The sequence below is a fragment of the Dendropsophus ebraccatus genome, chromosome 2 (genome assembly GCF_027789765.1).
Source record: "Dendropsophus ebraccatus isolate aDenEbr1 chromosome 2, aDenEbr1.pat, whole genome shotgun sequence".
Classification (NCBI taxonomy): Eukaryota; Metazoa; Chordata; class Amphibia; order Anura; family Hylidae; genus Dendropsophus; species Dendropsophus ebraccatus.
In genome coordinates this window covers 75,081,231-75,099,988 of record NC_091455.1, presented here as the reverse complement: position 1 = coordinate 75,099,988, position 18,758 = coordinate 75,081,231, and the positions used below count along the sequence as shown (strand labels likewise).

Genomic DNA, 18,758 nt, shown 5'->3' with positions numbered 1-18,758 from the left:
AAACCCCTTACAAAGAAATAGGCCACAGTTGTTTTATATACACATTGTTACAATACTCATTAATATTATACAACTATAGTATTCTGATTGTTATCAATGGTCACATTCATTGGGCAGGTTGATTACACACTTACCATGGAGGAAGATCTTTTTGTATCTTGAATTTCTTGCCCCTCAATAACACCACGTTGCATTCCTGGAGGCAGCAGCCTTTTAAAGTAGGCCTCCAGCTGGTCATCAAAAAATTCTTCATCATCCAGATCTGTTAAACAAGTCATATGGTTTCTCATATATGTGATTAAAAAGGACAAATGCTAAGGAGGTAACAAGAAAATCTACTGGAAGGAATCAAAACATTTTATTTGAATACTCTTATCAAAACATCCTTACTCTTTTGACCAAATACAGCTCAGTCATGTGCTCATTAATTGTACCTTTACAAGCCTAACTTGATTTTTGAATGCAAATGTCAAGGTCAAATGCACACAAATCTATTAACATGAACATTTTAATTAAAAATATAATATTTAATGTATATAATATAAATTGTAATTAATATGTGTAGGTTGTAGCTGATGATGTAGAACAGCTGATGGACGCATGGTGTAGCTATGAGCTGCATAACATGCATCTGTTTATCGGGGTTTAGATCTATGCTTGCTGACTGAATATAAACATTCTAGTTCCATCTAGACTCTAAGAGCATCCATGACACTTACAATATACAGAGCTGTGACACAAACACAGGTTCATATGTCTGCATTTTTCGACAGCAAACAGAGCTAGAACTATAACTCTTCATATTACAGAAACCTAGGCTCAGGGACACAAGTAAGTGTTAGCTGTCTATTAACTGTTAGCTGACTATTGACTTGGTAACCCGACCCCCAGGAGATATTACCTACATATCTCCATGCACCTGTGCTGCTTCCATAGACTTACATGTGTCCCTGAGCCTAGGTTTCTGTAATATGAAAAGCCAGAGAGGAGATCACATGTCCTGTGACTATAAAGGGGGGGGAGGAGGAAGCTGAGCATGGTCAGAGTGGAAAGAGTAGAAGATTTTAGACATCTAGACCGGATAAGAATAAAGAGGGGGAGGGGAAAAAAAAAAAAAAGGACAAGGGCGCAAAATAGGTTTCACATGTATATTAGACATAGGGTGGTATTGGGAAGGGGAATTGTATACAATTTTGTCTTAATTACCCGGATAACCCCTTTAAGACAAAAAAATAAAAACATCACTGCAGATCAGGAGAACAAGCAGGGAGAAGTGTAGCACATTTCATTCCTCGTCTCGGCAAGATTTTCACATAGGCAGCTCCATTGTAAGTCTATAGGGTTGCCTGTATGGACATTGACTGTAGATAAGTGATACAATTACCTGAAGAGCTGCTGTCTAAGCTTGCAATTGACATTAACTTTTCATTTTCTAAGAAACTTGCAGCTGATGAACTTAACTCCATCTCTGGTAAACTTTGCATTTCTTGTTCTGTACCTTTGAATGAGCACGGTGTATTGTAAACCTAGAATTAGAAAATAAATCATTTGGAAATTGTCTCAATATAATTGCTATAGTTACTACAAAAAGGTAAATACTACAAAGAGGTGCACAAACAGATATCAAACATACATACCATTTCTTTTTTGCTTTGTGAACCTATTCATGAGAGAAAGTAAAGAATTAGCAAACCAAAATAAATGAAAGCACTAAAAAAGTATATGCTGTACAAACTATATGGTCACATAAGCCATTTTTGACCTCTTGTTTACCTGTACTTTTTTTATATATTAAAACAATAATAACTAAAAGAAAAAAAAATACCATTTCTTTGATGTTGCTGTGACTCTTCCTGCAATTTCTGTGCAAACAACTCAGCTTTCTGCAACTGAGTTTTAACGTTGCTGGCTTCAATAAACGCATTCAAGTCTCCCCTGAAAAAGGAAAACATCTGTCAACTGTGGATACGTCTGAATCCATAGATACAGTTTAGTAAATCTTCCTGTATAAATACATTTTTCCCAACAGAGTCCTGATACTTCAGTGTATATATTTTAGAGATACACTTCACTTACAATTCATCCTTAAAGCTAAGGACAAATTTCCTTTTCTCTTCTCCTCCAGAGTGACTTAGGCTAGAAGCACAGCTTGTTGGCAGAAGCAATTTATCACTCTCTAAATAGGAAGCCTGAACGTCCAAAGAGCTGCGAACAAAACAATAAGTCACATGATTAATTCAGCTAGGTTCATTTGTGAAGCATAATGGTGGTTAGAGCCAACAGGCTGCAAGAATCTCTACATCTTAATACTTTTAGACTTTTTTTAAACTCTGGATGTATACACAAAATTGTACTATAGTTGCAAGCAGCACAGTTCAATGTATGCTCATTGGAAGAGGTATTCAACCCCTCAACAGCCCAGTCATCTTGGGAAACTGTCAGCTGGTGAGCTCCATCACTCTATACCCACTCACTGCATGTCTGCCCACAGTGAGTGCTAGACAGTTCTGTCATCCCCCTGCCTTTAAAGGGTTAATGTAACAAAAGCATGCAGGTTTAAAAAAAAAAAAAAACGCACCTTTTGAAAGAGATAAGCTTTAAACAATGTAAAAGCCATAATTATATATCAGTACATTACTGCCTGTGTATATAAAGGGCACAGGCATTTGTAAGGTCGTACTAACCCATGCCCTAAACATTAGAAGGACATTCTTGGAGACTGCTATAATGCGCAAGGCTGTCCTGAATACGCAGACAGCCCCAGCAGGCAAACAGTACTGACAGGGACATCATAAAGAAACATCTCGCACAGTGATAGCAAGCAATGCTTTAGGTGCTAAATGGGGAAGATCCTGTCCATTCATGCTGGACAGTGGCTGCAAATCACAGTTCTTTATTGACCAATCTCACAGGCACAACTTGTTTGCCCCATGCATTCACTGTCATGTACATGGGTTAAAAAAATAATAATAATTCAATTCTGCAGTCTGTTTCGGACAATGGCAAAAATAAGTAAATTAAGAATATAATAAAAACACATACCCCATAACTGTGTGTGGTATTACAATATTCGGCTCCATTCACTTCACTAAAACTAAGCTGCATTACCACACACAAACTAACAGGAGTGCTACTACTAAAAGAATGCAGCTATGTTCTTTTTGACTTGTGGACAACCATTTTAATAGAAGGATATATGCAAAACCTGTACACATCACTTCTCTAACAAACCTGAGCGACTCTGTGGCTTATATAGTCGGGAGTTTTAGAGACCAAACCAGGAGGAGCGCCTGCTCTGGTGGATCCAGTTCTGAGCGTAGAACCCCCTTTAAATGCATATGAACAGGGGTTCTCTTCAAGAGATGGGAAAAAATTATACTCAAAATCAAACTCACCAAATACCTCAACTCTACAAACTAAAACACACAGATATAAGACTTACCGGTCAATAGCAGCACGAGCTTTAGCAACAGTAGATGCAGCAACAGGTAAACCTAGATTTGAAGAAAGTGTGCAATTTTGAAGAGTTTCACTGAAGTTGCTATTAATGGATTCTGCTAAAAAGCTTGGAAAAGTCTCATCTTCTATGTTCTTGTAATGTTCAGTCATTGTAAGGTTCTCCGCTAGACAAAAACAAAAAGGTTACATTACCACATAATTAGGGTAGTAAATCAGCATGTACACTAGAATAACCACCACTAATTATCACTACAGTAAGTGAAGTGTCCCTCCCGCAAGCGCTGTTGCCTCTTTCCCCTTGGCGGGGGGGGGGGGGGGGGGGGGGGGGGGGGGGGGGGGGGGGGGGGGGGGTGACGGGCGAGGGCGGGGGGCAGTGATGATATGAAAAGTGAGTAGGTACTGTGTGAGCAGGGTGGATGCGGCGGTTGGTTCTACTAGAAGGTTTTGGTAAAAAAATTTATTTTTTTTTTTTTTTTTTTTTTTTTTTGAGTGTGGTGTATGTGGTTATATGTGGTATAGAGGGATGTCAGTCTGGTATGGCCCGGGGGCGGGGTTCTCGGATGGGGGGGCGGGGGGACGTTTCCGTACTGGTAGGTTAGGGTAATATTGTGATAGGGGTGGGTTTTTGGTGGGTAGACAGATACCCCAAGATTTTGGTTTGATCTAGGTTGGGCCGCGGGGTGGCTCCACAGTATTATGTGTAGCTGTAAGAGATCGGTGATTTATTTAGGAGATACTCTATTCTCTGGGGTGGGATGGGATTGGGGTTAATATTTATGAAGTGTCTTCTGTTTTTTAAAACAAATAAAAAAAAAACAAATAAAAAAAAAAAAAAAATTATCACTACAGCAATGTAAGCAGAGACTGGCAGGAAGGCACTAGAGTAATGCTAGGTTTACATGAAGCGATAATTCACCCAATTAATTGTTAACGATTTTGAAGCTACGACTTTGTTTTTATAACAAAGGGAAAAATAGTTTTAAAAAAACATTATTGCAATTGTTTTAAGATTGATTGCTTCACAGAGGGTGAATCTGTGAAAGACTGTTTACATGAAGCAACCTGCAAATTTTTAGCGAACGACCAACGACGATTTGAGAACTTGTTGAAAGATCAAGATGAACGATTACTCGCTCATCACTTGACCGTTCACTGTGTTTACACCAGCCGATTATCGCTCAAATGCGATCTTTATCGCTCTGTGTAATAGCACTATAAGGGTCTTACTAGATGGCCCAATCAATAATGTAAACGGGGGCCGATCTGCTAGATCAATGCTCATTACTGAGCCTATTACACAGCTCAATGATAGTTTAGCAAGGGTTGCACAGACATTTTTAGCGATGTCCATGCAGCCCTTGACCTACACTGTTATTAATAACCTCCTCCAGCTCCTGGTCTTCTGCTTGCCTCCCAGAGGTGCCACAGCTGCTGCTGCTTCAAAGCGCTATGTCTGAGCTAACAGGCTGCTCAGCCAATCAGTGGCCAGTGACCGGCTGAGTGAGGAAAAGACCGGGAGCATATCAGTTTATTCAATGGTTAGCAATCACACAATATTACACATAGCGATGCGCGCCTGGCGGCAGATTTTTAGTCTGGACCTGAAGAAATGATCAGCCAAAGATTGCCGTCATCGGCTGATCGTTGTCTCAATTACACAAAGCAATAATAGCTCTGTGTATTAGGGCTCTAAAGCGGTACATATTTTAGTTCATTAATGGTGCGTTCACACCTACAGGATCTGCAGCAGATTTCATTTAAATAACTGAACACAGCATCAAATCTATCAAATCTACTGCAGATCTGCTGCAGATCCTGTAGGTGTGAACGCACCCTAAAATGTATTTTTTTGGAGGGGGAGGGGACTATAAACAATTTGATCAGCCAAGGATTGTTTTCTATATTACACAGGTCAACATCTGCTTGAAATAGTCCGATAACTGCTCAGTGTAAGGCCGGGTTCACACTGAGCAAAACTTGTGGAATTCCGTGGCGGAATGCAGTTAGCCTCCCTCTCATAATGGGAGTCTATGGGAGGCGCGCGCTCCTGCTCTGTCTGCACTGAAGAATGAACATGTTCATTCTTCAGCGCAGAAAGACGCTGTAAGAACAGCGGCGAGCGCCTCCCATAGACTCCCATTATGAGAGGGAGGCTAACGGCATTCCGCCGCGGAATTCCGCTAGTTTTGCTCAGTGTGAACCCGGCCTAAAGGCCCTATTCCACGGAACGATTATCGTTCGTATTCGGCCGATATCAGCCGCTACGGACGATAATCGTCCGGTGGAATAGAGTGCAACGATCAACCGACATCGTTCATGTCGGCTGATCGTTGCAGTCGCTTGTTTTTCAACATGTTGAAAAACAAGCGACTGATATAGCAGCGATCTGCTGCCGTCGCTCCGTTGAATAGGAGCATCGGCAGCAGACGCTGCTATATTCTATGGGCTGCCCGGACGATCAGCGATCCCCCGGGCAGCCCCCCAGCAGCTCCCCGCCGCCCCTCCCGCACTCGCTGCAGCCGCGTTGAATAGCGGCGGCAGCGAGCGGGGAACGAGGAGCAAACAAGCGCTGAAAGCGCTTGTTTGCTCCTCTAAACGACCTGTGGAATAGGGGCATAAGGGTGGTATTATACGGGCTCGGCCCGATAATACCTGTTAATCTGCTAGATCGTTGCTCGTTTACTGGGCCTATTACACGGCCCGATAATCGTTTGACAAGAGCTGCAAGGCCGGGACCGCCGCGGCCTGTGATTGGCTGAGCGGCCTATCAGCTGACAGGCCTCTGTGAAGCTAGAGCGCGCGCGGGACCCCGGGAGAAGCGGACGGCAGGAGCAGCCCTGGAACGTGGATGGGTAATGTATATCGTTAGTCGCTGTCCACGCACCGCTATTACACGCAGAGGTGCGCGCTCGGCGCCCAACGAAAATAGGGTCTAACCTATATCAACGATCAGCCGATGATCGTTGTCATCGGCTGATCATTGCATTTATTACACGGAGCGATAATCGGCCAAATCGGGCCAATTCGGCCGATTATCGTTCCGTGTAATAGTACCCTAAGAGGACCTTAACAGAACTGTATTGGTTATTACTACCATATGGAGGCACTTTATGGGCACTGTTACTCTGTGGGGGCTCAGGGGGTATGATTTGTGAAAGGGACCACAGTAGGAACATTATTAGTGAGGACATTATCACCATAGGGCACACTAATAAGGGCACCGTATTCCGTAGAGTTGAGGCCCAGGTGGAAGTAGTCCTCATTGCCAAACGAGTCAGAAGAAAACAGAAAGAGAAGATGTCATCGGAGAGTCACTGGAGGTTAATAATCGCTTATATGGGCTGCAGAGCTCCTATATAATAGTGGCATTTACCATGGTATGGGGGTTGTATCAGTGTCTACAGTAGATAGAGCATCTGGTCATAGTGTGAAGGGTTTATTTGGTTCTCGTATGCGGTTATAAACTATACAATATTTGGGGGCAGGGCTGACATATCTATGTGCATAGTTTTTATAATAAAGTGATTTCAAGATTAGAGGATTTGTAGCTTTTAGGATCCTAGAAACACCTCTGAGGCAGGCTGCACGTGTCAGCTGGGGTCCTCTGCTACTACTACTACAAAGAATATGATGAGCAGCAGTGGTCATGTCCTCTCCTAAACCAATATTGGGTGTCAGCTGTAAAGCGACGTACTACACAGTCAACTTGGGCAAAAGCAGTTGGCTGCATTTACTGTGTAGCGGTAACGACACGCAACTGCAGTTCGGATCCTGCTCCAGTGCATGGCAACCAAGTAACCAAACTGGCTGCTACACAGTGCCAGAAAAAAAAAAATCTGGCTCATAGTGTAAGACTATGGAGCCCGTCTCTTCCTTACACAGAGCGGGAAAAACCATGCTGCAGCGCTGTCCTCTTGCCTCTCATTCGGTACTGAGTGTTCAGACCCGGACTGATCAAAACTTTTAATATGTATCTATGACATGTCAGACGTTTTCCTAGACAGTGACAGTTGTTTTAACTTGTTTGCTGTTTTAGGTTAAGTTCACACTATAGAATCCGTGCGGAGAATATTCCAGTCTTCCCATACTGTCCAAAGCTGCAGCAACTACTCAAAGAAAACATCTCCTGCTCTGGACAATCCCTGTCTCAGACAGAGATGTCAGCAAAGAGCACTGTGTCAGACTGAAAAGAATACACCACTTCCTGCAGGACATACAGCAGCTATTAAGTATGGGAAGACTGGAAATTTTTATAACGGTATAATCTATATAACTGAGAACTGAACTAAGGCTGCAGTAGACCAAACAGATGACCGGCACCCCACTGGTAAACTGTTAGCAGCCTATCCTGTAAACAAGCTATTGTTTTAACCTTGACAGCCTCTTTTAGGGTCCATTTACACAGAAAGATTATCTGACAGATTATCTGCCAAAGATTTGAAGCCAAAACCAGGAATGGATTTGAAAAGGGGAGAAATCGCAGGCTTCCCTTTATGACCTGATCTCTGTTTATAGTCTGTTTCTGGCTTTGGCTTAAAATCTTGGGCAGATAATCTTTCTGTGTAAATGGACCCTTTGGGTGCGTTTACACAGAAAGATTTATCTGACAGATTTTGGAAGCCAAAGCCAGGAATGGATTTGAATAGAGGATAGATCCCAGTCTTTCCTTTATGACCTGATCCCTGTATATAGTCTGTTCCTTGTTTTGGCTTCAAAGATCTGTCAGATAAATCTGTCTGTGTAAACGCACCATTAGCTATTACAATTTGGATTATGTCAGAGAAGCTGAGATTCTAAAGACCCTTTTGCACAAGTCTATAATCGCTAACAAGCATTGCTATGAACACTCATTTAGCCGATAATCGTTCCATGTAAAAGTGTCAGAGATCAGCCAACAAGCCGGCAAATGTCTGCTCTTTCTGTATAAACCGCACATCCTTGTGTAAGCAGGAGATGTGCGGCCAATAACAATGAATGTTAATGGATGCACAAATGATAAAGTGCTTGTTTATGTGGCCTAGCTCTGCAATTTATTGGCCCTTGTTAAAGCAGTGCAAGCAAGTGGCAATATAACTGAACAACCAACGTTTGCAACTGTAGACATAAACGTCTAAAAGGACCCTTACATCTGCACAGTTTTCCTGCTTCAAAGCCAAACTTGCTGCTTTAGACATCAAACATATGCATCTTTAATCTGAACCCACGGATCGAATGACACCGTCACGGTGAAGCCAGTGGCGTGGTCCGTTTTTCGGACCGCGGCCCGGTTCCCGTGCACAGCGCCTTTTTATGCACCAGAACCGGCCGGTGCTCAAGCACTAGAGGTAGGCCGGCCCACCCCCAGTGGGAGGGAATTCCCTCCCCTGTATGACGCGGCTCCCTTAGAATGAATGGAGCCGCGTCATACAGGGGAGGGAATTTCCTCCCACTGTGGGCGGGCCAGCCTACCTCCAGTGCTTGAGCACCAGCGGGTTCCGGTGCATAGAACGGCACCGTTCACGGGAACCGGGCCGCGGTCTGAAAAACGGACCACGGCACCGGCTTCCCCGTGACGGCGTTGTTCGATCTGTAGGCTCAGATTAAAGAGGATGTACCTGGTGGTACATCCTCTTTAAACGGTATACATTACCTATCCACGCTCCAGGGCTGCTGCTGCGGTCTGCTTCTCCCCAGGTCCTATGCACTCTAGCTTCAGAGTGGCCTGTCAGCTGACAGGCCACTCAGCCATCTATAAAAAACAAACACTATAGCACTCCTTTTCATAGACTTGCCAGTCTATTCTATAACTGTAGAATACTACATTTGGTGGATGCAATAGTTACCAGCCCTAGTGTCCAGAGTAGGGCAAAATACTCCAAGTCCAAAAAAAGAGGTAACAGCATCTCGGATGTAAATGCAAAAGATGAAGTTTTATTCCAGCATGGCACAGATGCAACGCTTTAACCGCAGCGGTCTTTTTCTAGCATACAGGATTAGAAACATAGCACGGTATATAAAGCAATAGCAACCAATCACTAACACATAACAATTAATTCACATTAACCCTCATCACCCCTGTGTCACAAAAACTATATACATTGCCTTTAGTAGAACTCACAAAAGTGCATCATGGGTTAAAAACATACACAGATAGGCCCACCTCCCAACAGCGAGGAAGGAGCGCGACATGTGCAGACGCTGGCGTCCTGCCGCATCCACTGCGCATGTGCTAACACCAACCAATCACTGCGCTGTGGGCGCTACCTCAAGTAAGCTTATTTTTCACAGATTTGTACTCATCCCCCTGGTTGTGATCCGCCAAATGAAGGGCTTGTTGTGAGAAGGAGTTCACTTGTTCACATAATGTCAGCAATCCCCCCTTGCCCTTTGGATGATGGGATACATGGAAAGATCTGTCCGAGCTGTAAACGCACCAAGTAAACTCTGTCTCTACCTTAGACATGCTACGAGGGACTGCCTGCTTACACTAAGCGATTTTGCTCCTGCATTAATCAGTGCCGTGTGTACAAGTTGGAGTGGACCGCCTGTGGGACTGCCTGTTTGTACCAAGTGACCTGTTTTTATACTGGCTGTGGCTAGATTCGGATGCCGGAGTGGACTTTAAACCTTGCATAGTTGGATCCAAAGGTATCAGCGGGTAGCGGACACGTATAGGTAACCATGTGCGTATTGCGCTGCTGAACCACAGGACTGACGGCAAGAGTGTATTCCATGGCGGCTGCGAGATCAATAGACTTTGCGATCTTATGTGCGGTCTGCAGTGATTATACAGGCGAAGGACATTGCTATCTTACATGTGATCTACGGTCTGCGCAGCCTGCTATTCTGTGGCGGCTGTGAAATTAAGAGACATTGTTACTCTGTATACGGTTTGCGTGATTACCATCTACTATGCTTGGACTGAGAGAACGGACTTGGTTATAAAGGACAATGTAAGAAGAACTTAGTATCATCTTGGGGTTTGTGTCATTCAAGCTGGGCCCCTCTTTGCTTAGTGGGGTTTGCTGACGTGTATTGCAGCATCTGTGGTAACTATGAAAGTGTTATGTTTCTAATCCTGTATGCTTGAAAAAGACCATTGCGGCTGAAACGTTGCATCTGTGCCATGCTGGAATAAAACTCCATCTTTTGCATTTACATCCGCCTCTGTGAGATGCTGTTACCTCTTTTTGGACTTGGGCCACTCAGCCAATCACAGGCCGCGGCGGTCCCAGCCTGCGATTGGCTGAGCGGCCTGTCAGCTCAAACAGGACGCTCTGAAGCTAGAGCGTGCGGGACCAGGGGAGAAGCAGAGCGCAGCAGCAGCTCTGGAGTGTGGATGGGTAATGTATATTGTCAGTCGCCGGCTGACTGTTGAGCGCCTGACAAATATAGGTTTTAACCTATATCAATGATCAGCCAATGATCGTTGTCATTGGCTGATCGTTGTATTTATTACACGGAGCGATAATCGGCTGAATTGGGCCGATTTTAGTTCCGTGTAATAGTACCCTTAGTGTGGCCCATGTTATAGACTCCAAATGGACACCAACCTAGTTGACCACATTGAGAAGCCTTGTACGTGTGATCAAACCCCAACGACATCCTCAATCCCATGACAATGTAATTTTCCTGACGCCAGCCAGCGCACACACACCATACCCTCCATTGACCACATACAGAGCTACAAGGAGTTGAGAAAGGTAGGTGGATCCTACTGAAACGTCACCAAGTAGCGATACTCAGCGCAATATTTCTACTTTAAATTTTGTCTCACTGGATTATGTTTGAAGAAAAATTGGAATAAAAAAAAATATATATATATATCGTGTTTTCACTTGCATCTAAACTTGAGTGTCATATCTCCTACTTTACAATGCAATTTTCCTCAACATCTGACACATTACACAACACTATCAGCAACTCACAGGATACAAGGTATAGTGGGGAAAAAACCCTTAAAGACATCAAAGGACATTAGATTAAAGGGGTTATCCAGTGCTACAAAAACATGGCCCCTTTCGTCCAGAGACAGCCCCCCTCTTGTCTCCAGCTTGGGTGGAGTGAATGGAACTTAATTGCAAACCGCACCTGACCTGGAGACAAGAGTCGTGTAGTCTCTTGAAGAAAGTGGCCATGTTTTTGTAGCACTGGATAACCCCTTTAAAAGCGCCTCTGTACCCACAATCTGACCCCCTCCTAACCCCTCATAGCTGCTTTTAATCCAAGATCTGTCCTGGGGTCCATTCGGCAGGTGATGCAGTTATTGTCCCAAAAATTTTTTTAAAAACCATTACCTGCCGAATGGAGCCCAGGACAGATCTTAGATGAAAAGCAGCTATCTGAAGGTACAAGTGGTTTGTGGGGGGGGGGGGGGTCAGATTGTGGGTACAGAGTCGCTTTAACTACAGTGGAGACCAGAACAATGTAAGTACATTGGGAGGATCATCACGTCTCAGTGGTGGATGTATGAGGAGGCTGTAACCTTCTATGAGAAGGCAAATGTCAGACACCCATCAAGGCGGCCATACATGACTACATGCAGTATGCGGTATATCTGCGGCACATAGTCCACCGCACAATGCTATCCCCCAAATAATGGGCACAGAATTAAATATACAGTATATGATATCTATACCAGGACACCTATGTGCAGATAGTAGAGTACAGTGGCCTATGGCGAAGTCACAGGAGGCAGCTTTACCACACAAAGGTATCCGCTATTACTGGCAGACACAGGAGGCTTATGCTGCTCTCCTCCCATCTTATCCCACGGTTACTGAGCTCTCCCGCCCCGTATGTGGTTACACGTTACTAGCACCGTGCGGCCTGCCCCCCACACATCACACAGGAGTCACTCACAGGCTGTACGCAATCTACGTACTTCTCCGCACTAGAGAATGTAACTAGCCCCGCTTGTTACGTACACGTACAGACACTCCCCCACGTCCTCTATTCAGGCTCCTGACTCCAGAAAGTTTGCAGCCGCACCATCCGGGCTCTGCAACCCACCGAGCTTCGCTATATCTACCTGGCTAGCAGCTCTGGGTCCCCGGGGAGCGCACCGGAAACGTATAGCTCCCTTATAGCGCGGGTGGGTGAGCACAACAGCCTCGGGTCTCCGGTGTCTCGCTCCGGACGCTCAGCTGTGGGGGGCGGAGCTCTATCAGGAGGCGGCGCCAACAGTACAAAAATTGCAGCGCGCGTCACTCAGCAGTCATACGCGAGCAGTGGGCGGAGTCTACAGACAGCTGGAGGGGCCGGCGTTCACTGCGGTGGGCGGGGCCTGGGCGGTGCTGCCGCCAAAATAGACACTTTAGCGGGGCGCATGCGCAATTCATTGTGTGTAACGGATGATACATTGTATCCGAATATACCAGAACAGAAGCGGCCAGGCGGCGTTACCGCACGCTTAGTTCTGTATGTGAATTATTGCGCTTCATACTCACTTTTTAGAACAAAGGGTATGTGCACACTGAGTAATTTTGACGGAAACTCCGTTGCGGAATTCTCAGCTCGCGCCCACTTGTAGACTGCGGCGGGCGCATGCGTCTCCGCCCGTGTCGTAGACTCCATTCTATACACAGGCAAATGCTTTCATCCGTCCAAAGAATGATCAAGTTCATTCTTTGGACTGAGGGCAGAATCCGCCTGTGTATAGAATGGAGTCTACGACACGGGCGGAGACGCATGCGCCCGCTGTTCCTTTTGTATCCACAAAAAAACTGCAAGTGAGATTGTTGCATGAATCAGGGACATACTAAATCAATGAACATTATTTCCAAGAGGGAAAATCAAGTTTTAATTAATTTTATACATTTCATAGACTTAGAGCAGGATATATCTGTAGTGTACAGTGGAATAAGTGTATATACCATAGAGGCAGATGTGTAATAACTTACCTGTGGCAGATAGACCAGACATGATGGGGGTGGTGTCCCACTAGGGGTGTTGCAGTTATATACAACCTTCTCAAAAGTCTGTACTTTTCGTATTATTATTGTAATGAAAGTAGTATTGAAAGTTAGCCACTAGATGTCGCTGTATTATGTATGTGTATATGGAAGCTGCACAGCTGAAGGATTGCAAAGGGTTATTTTTTTTGTGTGTCACTAGAATCTGTAGACCAGTAGGATTTCTGCTTTCCTATCTCCTATCATCTTCTTTCTTCTGTTGCACTCTTTCACCCACTCATAGTGCACCTTACATGCTAGAGAGGAAGTTAGTCACATGGGTGGAGGAGGAGCATAGGTCTTTCGTTCTGGACGTTGTGGAGGAAGGACACGAGCCAGATAGCTCTCCACAGTGATCCTATTTGGGCCCTGGCCCTCTGCCAGGCCCCTATACCTACAAATCAGTCTTAGGCTGGGTTCACACTACGTATATTTCAGTCAGTATTGTGGTCCTTATATTGAAACCAAAACCAGGAGTGGATTGAATACACAGAAAGGCTCTGTTCACACAATGTTGAAATTGAGTGGATGGCCGCCATTTAATGGCAAATATTTGCTGTTATTTTTGAAACAATGGCTGTTGTATTGAAATAATGGCCGTTATTTACTGTTATATGGCGGCCATCCACTCAATTTCACCATTGTGTGAACAGATCCTTTCTGTGTATTTAATCCACTCCTGGTTTTGGTTGCAATATGAGGACCACAATACTGACTGAAATATACGTAGTGTGAACCCAGCCTAAGTCAGTACCCTGCATGGGAAGGATGCAAGACAGCACACTGTCACCAACTTCTTTACCAGTAACACTCTAAAGCAGTGCTTCTTAAACTGTGAGGCGGGCCTCACCAGTGAGGCGCCCCCTAGTTGTTGGTGAGGCCCAGCTAAGGAGCCAGCTTTCACAAAAGTGACTATGATCTGCTGATCTGCACAGTCATTTTGCTGTTCGCAAAAATATCCATTTTAGCAACATTATTAATTTATTTTGTACTTGCTTTATTAGTATATAGAGCTTGGGAGATGGGTGAAAGGTAGCCCTAGCATTATTTCCAGCTTTTAAACGGACTTTCACCACAGATGGTGAGGCCCAGGCGTCCTCTTGGTCAGTCTGGTGAGGCCCTGGCATTGCCTTGGTCTGTTGGGTGAGGCTCCAGTAGAAAAAGTTTGAGAAGCCCTGCTCTAAAGCACTATGCACTGTTAAACTCCTCTTAAGAGAGGACTAGCCAGAGACAACCTCAACCCAAGCCGAGGACAAGGAGAAGTCACAGTGCAGGACAGTATCCGGATGGAGCAAAGTTGCAAAGTAGCCTATGAACTTCATCTCGCAGCGCGGGTTTCAGCAGGGAATCCTCAGCATTCCGCTCATCCCAGGGAACAAGGTCTGGGGCCTGTGTCACCCATTAGGAAGGTTCAGCGGAGTCTAGTGGGCATAAGGTGGTGTGAAGACTGAAGTCAAAGGTCAATACACGGGCAGAGGTGTTCTTCTTATTCTTCTAAGTATTCTACCTCATCCTCCAACATCCCAACAGAGCACATCACTACATGGGTTGAGATGGCATCCTCCTCTCTGCTACTCTATCTCTTGTATTACTTAGCACAAATCAACCAACATGAGTATATCCTACACTGCACTTATCCTACAGATCAGGTCATTCTATTATCAAGTGTTCATTGGAACTTTGTCAAGTGTACTGTATTTCAGAGACTTCCTGTATTACCTGCTGCACATTTACAAGTAGTAAACCAACTCAACTTTATAAAGTAGGCATGCTATCACACCTGTGTGCCCACCAGGCACTGGCGTCACGTGACAACCTACCAAGGACCATCCACCCCCGCAGTGGTGTCACTCTACAACACCTAGCAAGTGACCGGCTGTTCCTCCGACCAACATCACCGGGTGTTCAACACAGAGGGCCAAAGGTTCCCCATCCCTGGTATATACCAGAGAAACAGATGTGTAATACTTTCCATGTGCCAATTAACCTGTTAGTGACCGCCAATATGCCTTTTCACGGCGGTCTCTAATAGGTTTTATTCCGATACATACACCTTTTTACTATGTATGCATCGGAATGCTATGCCATTCTCAAGTGGCGGCATTGCAGGAGATCAGCTGCCACTATGACAGCTGCTCTCCTCCTCCTGTAACTACCCTGTAACTCCTGGTCGTGTGCACCGGTATACTCACGTGATCGGAGGTCCCTTGGCGCGATCCGGGCTTCCGATCATCTCTTTGGTAATCCTGGGAGCCTTTTAAAGGCCCCCAGAATTGCCATATACATGCCTCCACAGAGGCATGGCTGTGTAGATTGCCTGTCAGCTCATTGCTGACATAGACAATTTACTGCACTACTACTGTAGTAGTGCAGTATATTGTATCAATCATCCTCAGATCCCTGATTAGTATACACTAGTGTACAGTACTGTACACTAGGGATGCACGATGCACCGAAATATCGATACTACTATCGATATTTCGGGCCAAAAAACGATTCGGTACCAGGATTTCCTGGTATCGATACTTTATATTAAGCTGCCTAATAACGCAGCTTAATATAAAGTATAGAGCAGTGAACACGGCCGGCGGCTAGCTAAGCGCCGGCCATGTTCTCTGTGTGCTGCCCTCTGCCCCCTGGCGTCACTTCCTCCTCCTCTGCCCGCCCCTTCCTCCGCTCACTGCAGGGAGAAGTTATAGCCGGCACACAGCGATCGCTAGTGCCGGCTATATAACTGTGCAGAAGCCGCTGTCACAACTGACAGCGGCCTCTGACCCATCCTGAGCCTCTCCAGAAGCAGTGGGGGTCGGCTACTATGTGTAACAGACCCCCGCTGCTAATCACCCGCAGCCCGTCACATCTCAGCCTCCTGTTCCCCTGTCATGCAGCCGTCCATCTGCAGAGCTGTTCCTATGCATATTCCTGCATGGAGGAACGGAGGCCTGACAGCTGGGAGCTTCCCGGAGCTGAGGGGAGGGGGGATTTGTAAAGGGAGTTTAAGGTGGAACAGACCGCCTGAATCTTGGCCAGCAGCAAAGGTTAATCTTCCTGGTGCCCGAGGTTCAGGCTGTCTGTTCCACCTTAAACTCCCTTTACAAATCCCCCCTCCCCTCTGCTTTGACAAGCCTCATGCTTTGAGTGGTACCGCAGTGAGAGTAGGGGATGTGTGCAGACATTGCAAACATCCCTGCCCTCTGGTGTGCCCCCCCCCCACATCCCTGCCCTCTAGTGTGCCCCCCCCCCACATCCATGCCCTCTAGTGTGCCCCCCCCACATCCCTGCCCTCTGGTGTGCCCCCCACATCCCTGCCCTCTAGTGTGCCCCCCCCACATCCCTGCCCTCTAGTGTGCCCCCCCCCCACATCCCTACCCTCTAGTGTGCCCCCCCCACATCCATGCCCTCTAGTGTGCCCCCCCCACATCCCTGCCCTCTCGTGTGCCCCCCCCCACACATCCCTGCCCTCTGGTGTGCCCCCCCCCCACATCCCTGCCCTCTAGTGTGCCCCCCCCCCCACACATCCCTGCCCTCTGGTGTGCCCCCCCCCACATCCCTACCCTCTAGTGTGCCCCCCCCCCACATCCATGCCCTCTAGTGTGCCCCCCCCACATCCCTGCCCTCTGGTGTGCCCCCCCCCCACATCCCTGCCCTCTGGTGTGCCCCCCCCCACATCCCTACCCTCTAGTGTGCCCCCCCCCACATCCATGCCCTCTAGTGTGCCCCCCCCACATCCCTGCCCTCTAGTGTGCCCCCCCCCACATCCATGCCCTCTAGTGTGCCCCCCCCACATCCCTGCCCTCTGGTGTGCCCCCCCCCCCCCCATCCCTGCCCTCTGGTGTGCCCCCCCCCCCACATCCATGCCCTCTAGTGTGCCCCCCCCACATCCCTGCCCTCTGGTGTGCCCCCCCCCCCCACATCCCTGCCCTCTGGTGTGCCCCCCCCCCACATCCCTACCCTCTAGTGTGCCCCCCCCCACATCCATGCCCTCTAGTGTGCCCCCCGCCCCACATCCCTGCCCTCTAGTGTGCCCCCCCCCACATCCCTGCCCTCTGGTGTGCCCCCCCCACATCCCTGCCCTCTAGTGTGCCCCCCCCACATCCCTGCCCTCTTGTGTGCCCCCCCCCACATCCCTGCCCTCTAGTGTGCCCCCCCCCACATCCCTGCCCTCTAGTGTGCCCCCCCCACATCCCTGCCCTCTAGTGTGCCCCCCCCCACATCCCTGCCCTCTAGTGTGCCCCCCCCCCACATCCCTGCCCTCTCGTGTGCCCCCCCCCCACATCCCTGCCCTCTAGTGTGCCCCTAACATTCCTGCCCTTAAACCCCTGCCCTCTGGTGTGCCCCCCCCCCACACATCCCTGCCCTCTGGTGTGCCCCCCCACCCCCCCATCCCTGCCCTCTAGTGTGCCCCCCCCCCCCACATCCCTGCCCTCTGGTGTGCCCCCCCACCCCCCCATCCCTGCCCTCTAGTGTGCCCCTAACATTCCTGCCCTTAAACCCCTGCCCTCTGACAGGAACTGACCTGCCAGGCAGAGTAACCCTCTCTTGTCTGTCCAGACCTGGCAGCCTTCACCAGCTCCCTGCAGTGTGGGGGTTGTAGTCTGTACCCAGTGGCGGATTAAATGTACCCTGGGCCCTGGACTGTTCACCCAACCTGGATCCCCCCCCCCCCGTCAATCCGCCCACTACTGCCCCCCCCCCATGCTGTCCCCAATAAACACAATGTTTGGTCCCTTGCTGCACAGAGGATGTCAGGAGAGGAGGGGGCTGATCTTATAGGGGAGGTCACAGCAGCACAGAGGATGTCAGGAGAGGAGGGGGCTGATCTTATAGGGGAGGTCACAGCGTCACAGCAGCACAGAGAATGTCAGGAGAGGAGGGGGCTGATCTTATAGGGAGGTCACAGCAGCACAGAGAATGTCAGGAGAGGAGGGGGCTGATCTTATAGGGAGGTCACAGCAGCACAGAGGATGTCAAGAGAGGAGGGGGCTGATCTTATAGGAGAGATCACAGCAGCACAAAGGATGTCAGGAGATGAGGGGGCTGATACTATAGGGGAGGACACAGCAGCACAGAGGATGTCAGGAGAGGAGGGGGCTGATACTATAGGGGAGGTTCCAGCAGCACAGAGGATGTCAGGAGAGGAGGGGGCTGATACTATAGGAGAGGTCACAGCAGCACAAAGGATGTCAGGAGAGAAGGGGGCTGATCTTATAGGGGAGGTCACAGCAGCACAGAGGATGTCAGGAGAGGAGTGTGCTGATCGATAGGGGAGGTCACAGCAGCACAGAGGATGTCAGGAGAGGAGTGTGCTGATCGAAGGAGGAGGTCACAGCAGCACAGAGGATGTCAGGAGAGGAGGGGTCTGATCTT

The 18,758-nt window shown here is 47.5% G+C and overlaps 1 protein-coding gene across 8 annotated transcripts in view; it reads right to left on the bottom strand.

Annotated features, from left to right (window-relative positions):
* Nucleotides 1–12,595, bottom strand: part of CEP192 (centrosomal protein 192) — a 91,522-nt gene extending 78,927 nt beyond the window's left edge. For 4 of the 8 annotated variants that reach the window (XM_069957807.1, XM_069957814.1, XM_069957813.1 and 1 more), the window contains exons 1-7: nt 12,470–12,595; nt 3,443–3,623; nt 2,077–2,205; nt 1,826–1,935; nt 1,638–1,660; nt 1,385–1,526; nt 135–262 (exon numbers count right to left, since the gene is read on the bottom strand). In XM_069957807.1, coding sequence (XP_069813908.1) covers nt 135–262; nt 1,385–1,526; nt 1,638–1,660; nt 1,826–1,935; nt 2,077–2,205; nt 3,443–3,609 — 699 coding nt within the window. In that variant the 5' untranslated portion in view covers nt 3,610–3,623; nt 12,470–12,595. Of the gene's footprint in view, nt 1–134; nt 263–1,384; nt 1,527–1,637; nt 1,661–1,825; nt 1,936–2,076; nt 2,206–3,442; nt 3,624–12,076; nt 12,104–12,142; nt 12,182–12,365; nt 12,377–12,469 lie in introns of those variants that run through there. The other 4 variants (XM_069957812.1, XM_069957808.1, XM_069957810.1 and 1 more) reach the window with 4 other exon arrangements.
* Nucleotides 12,596–18,758: the final 6,163 nt, after the last annotated feature.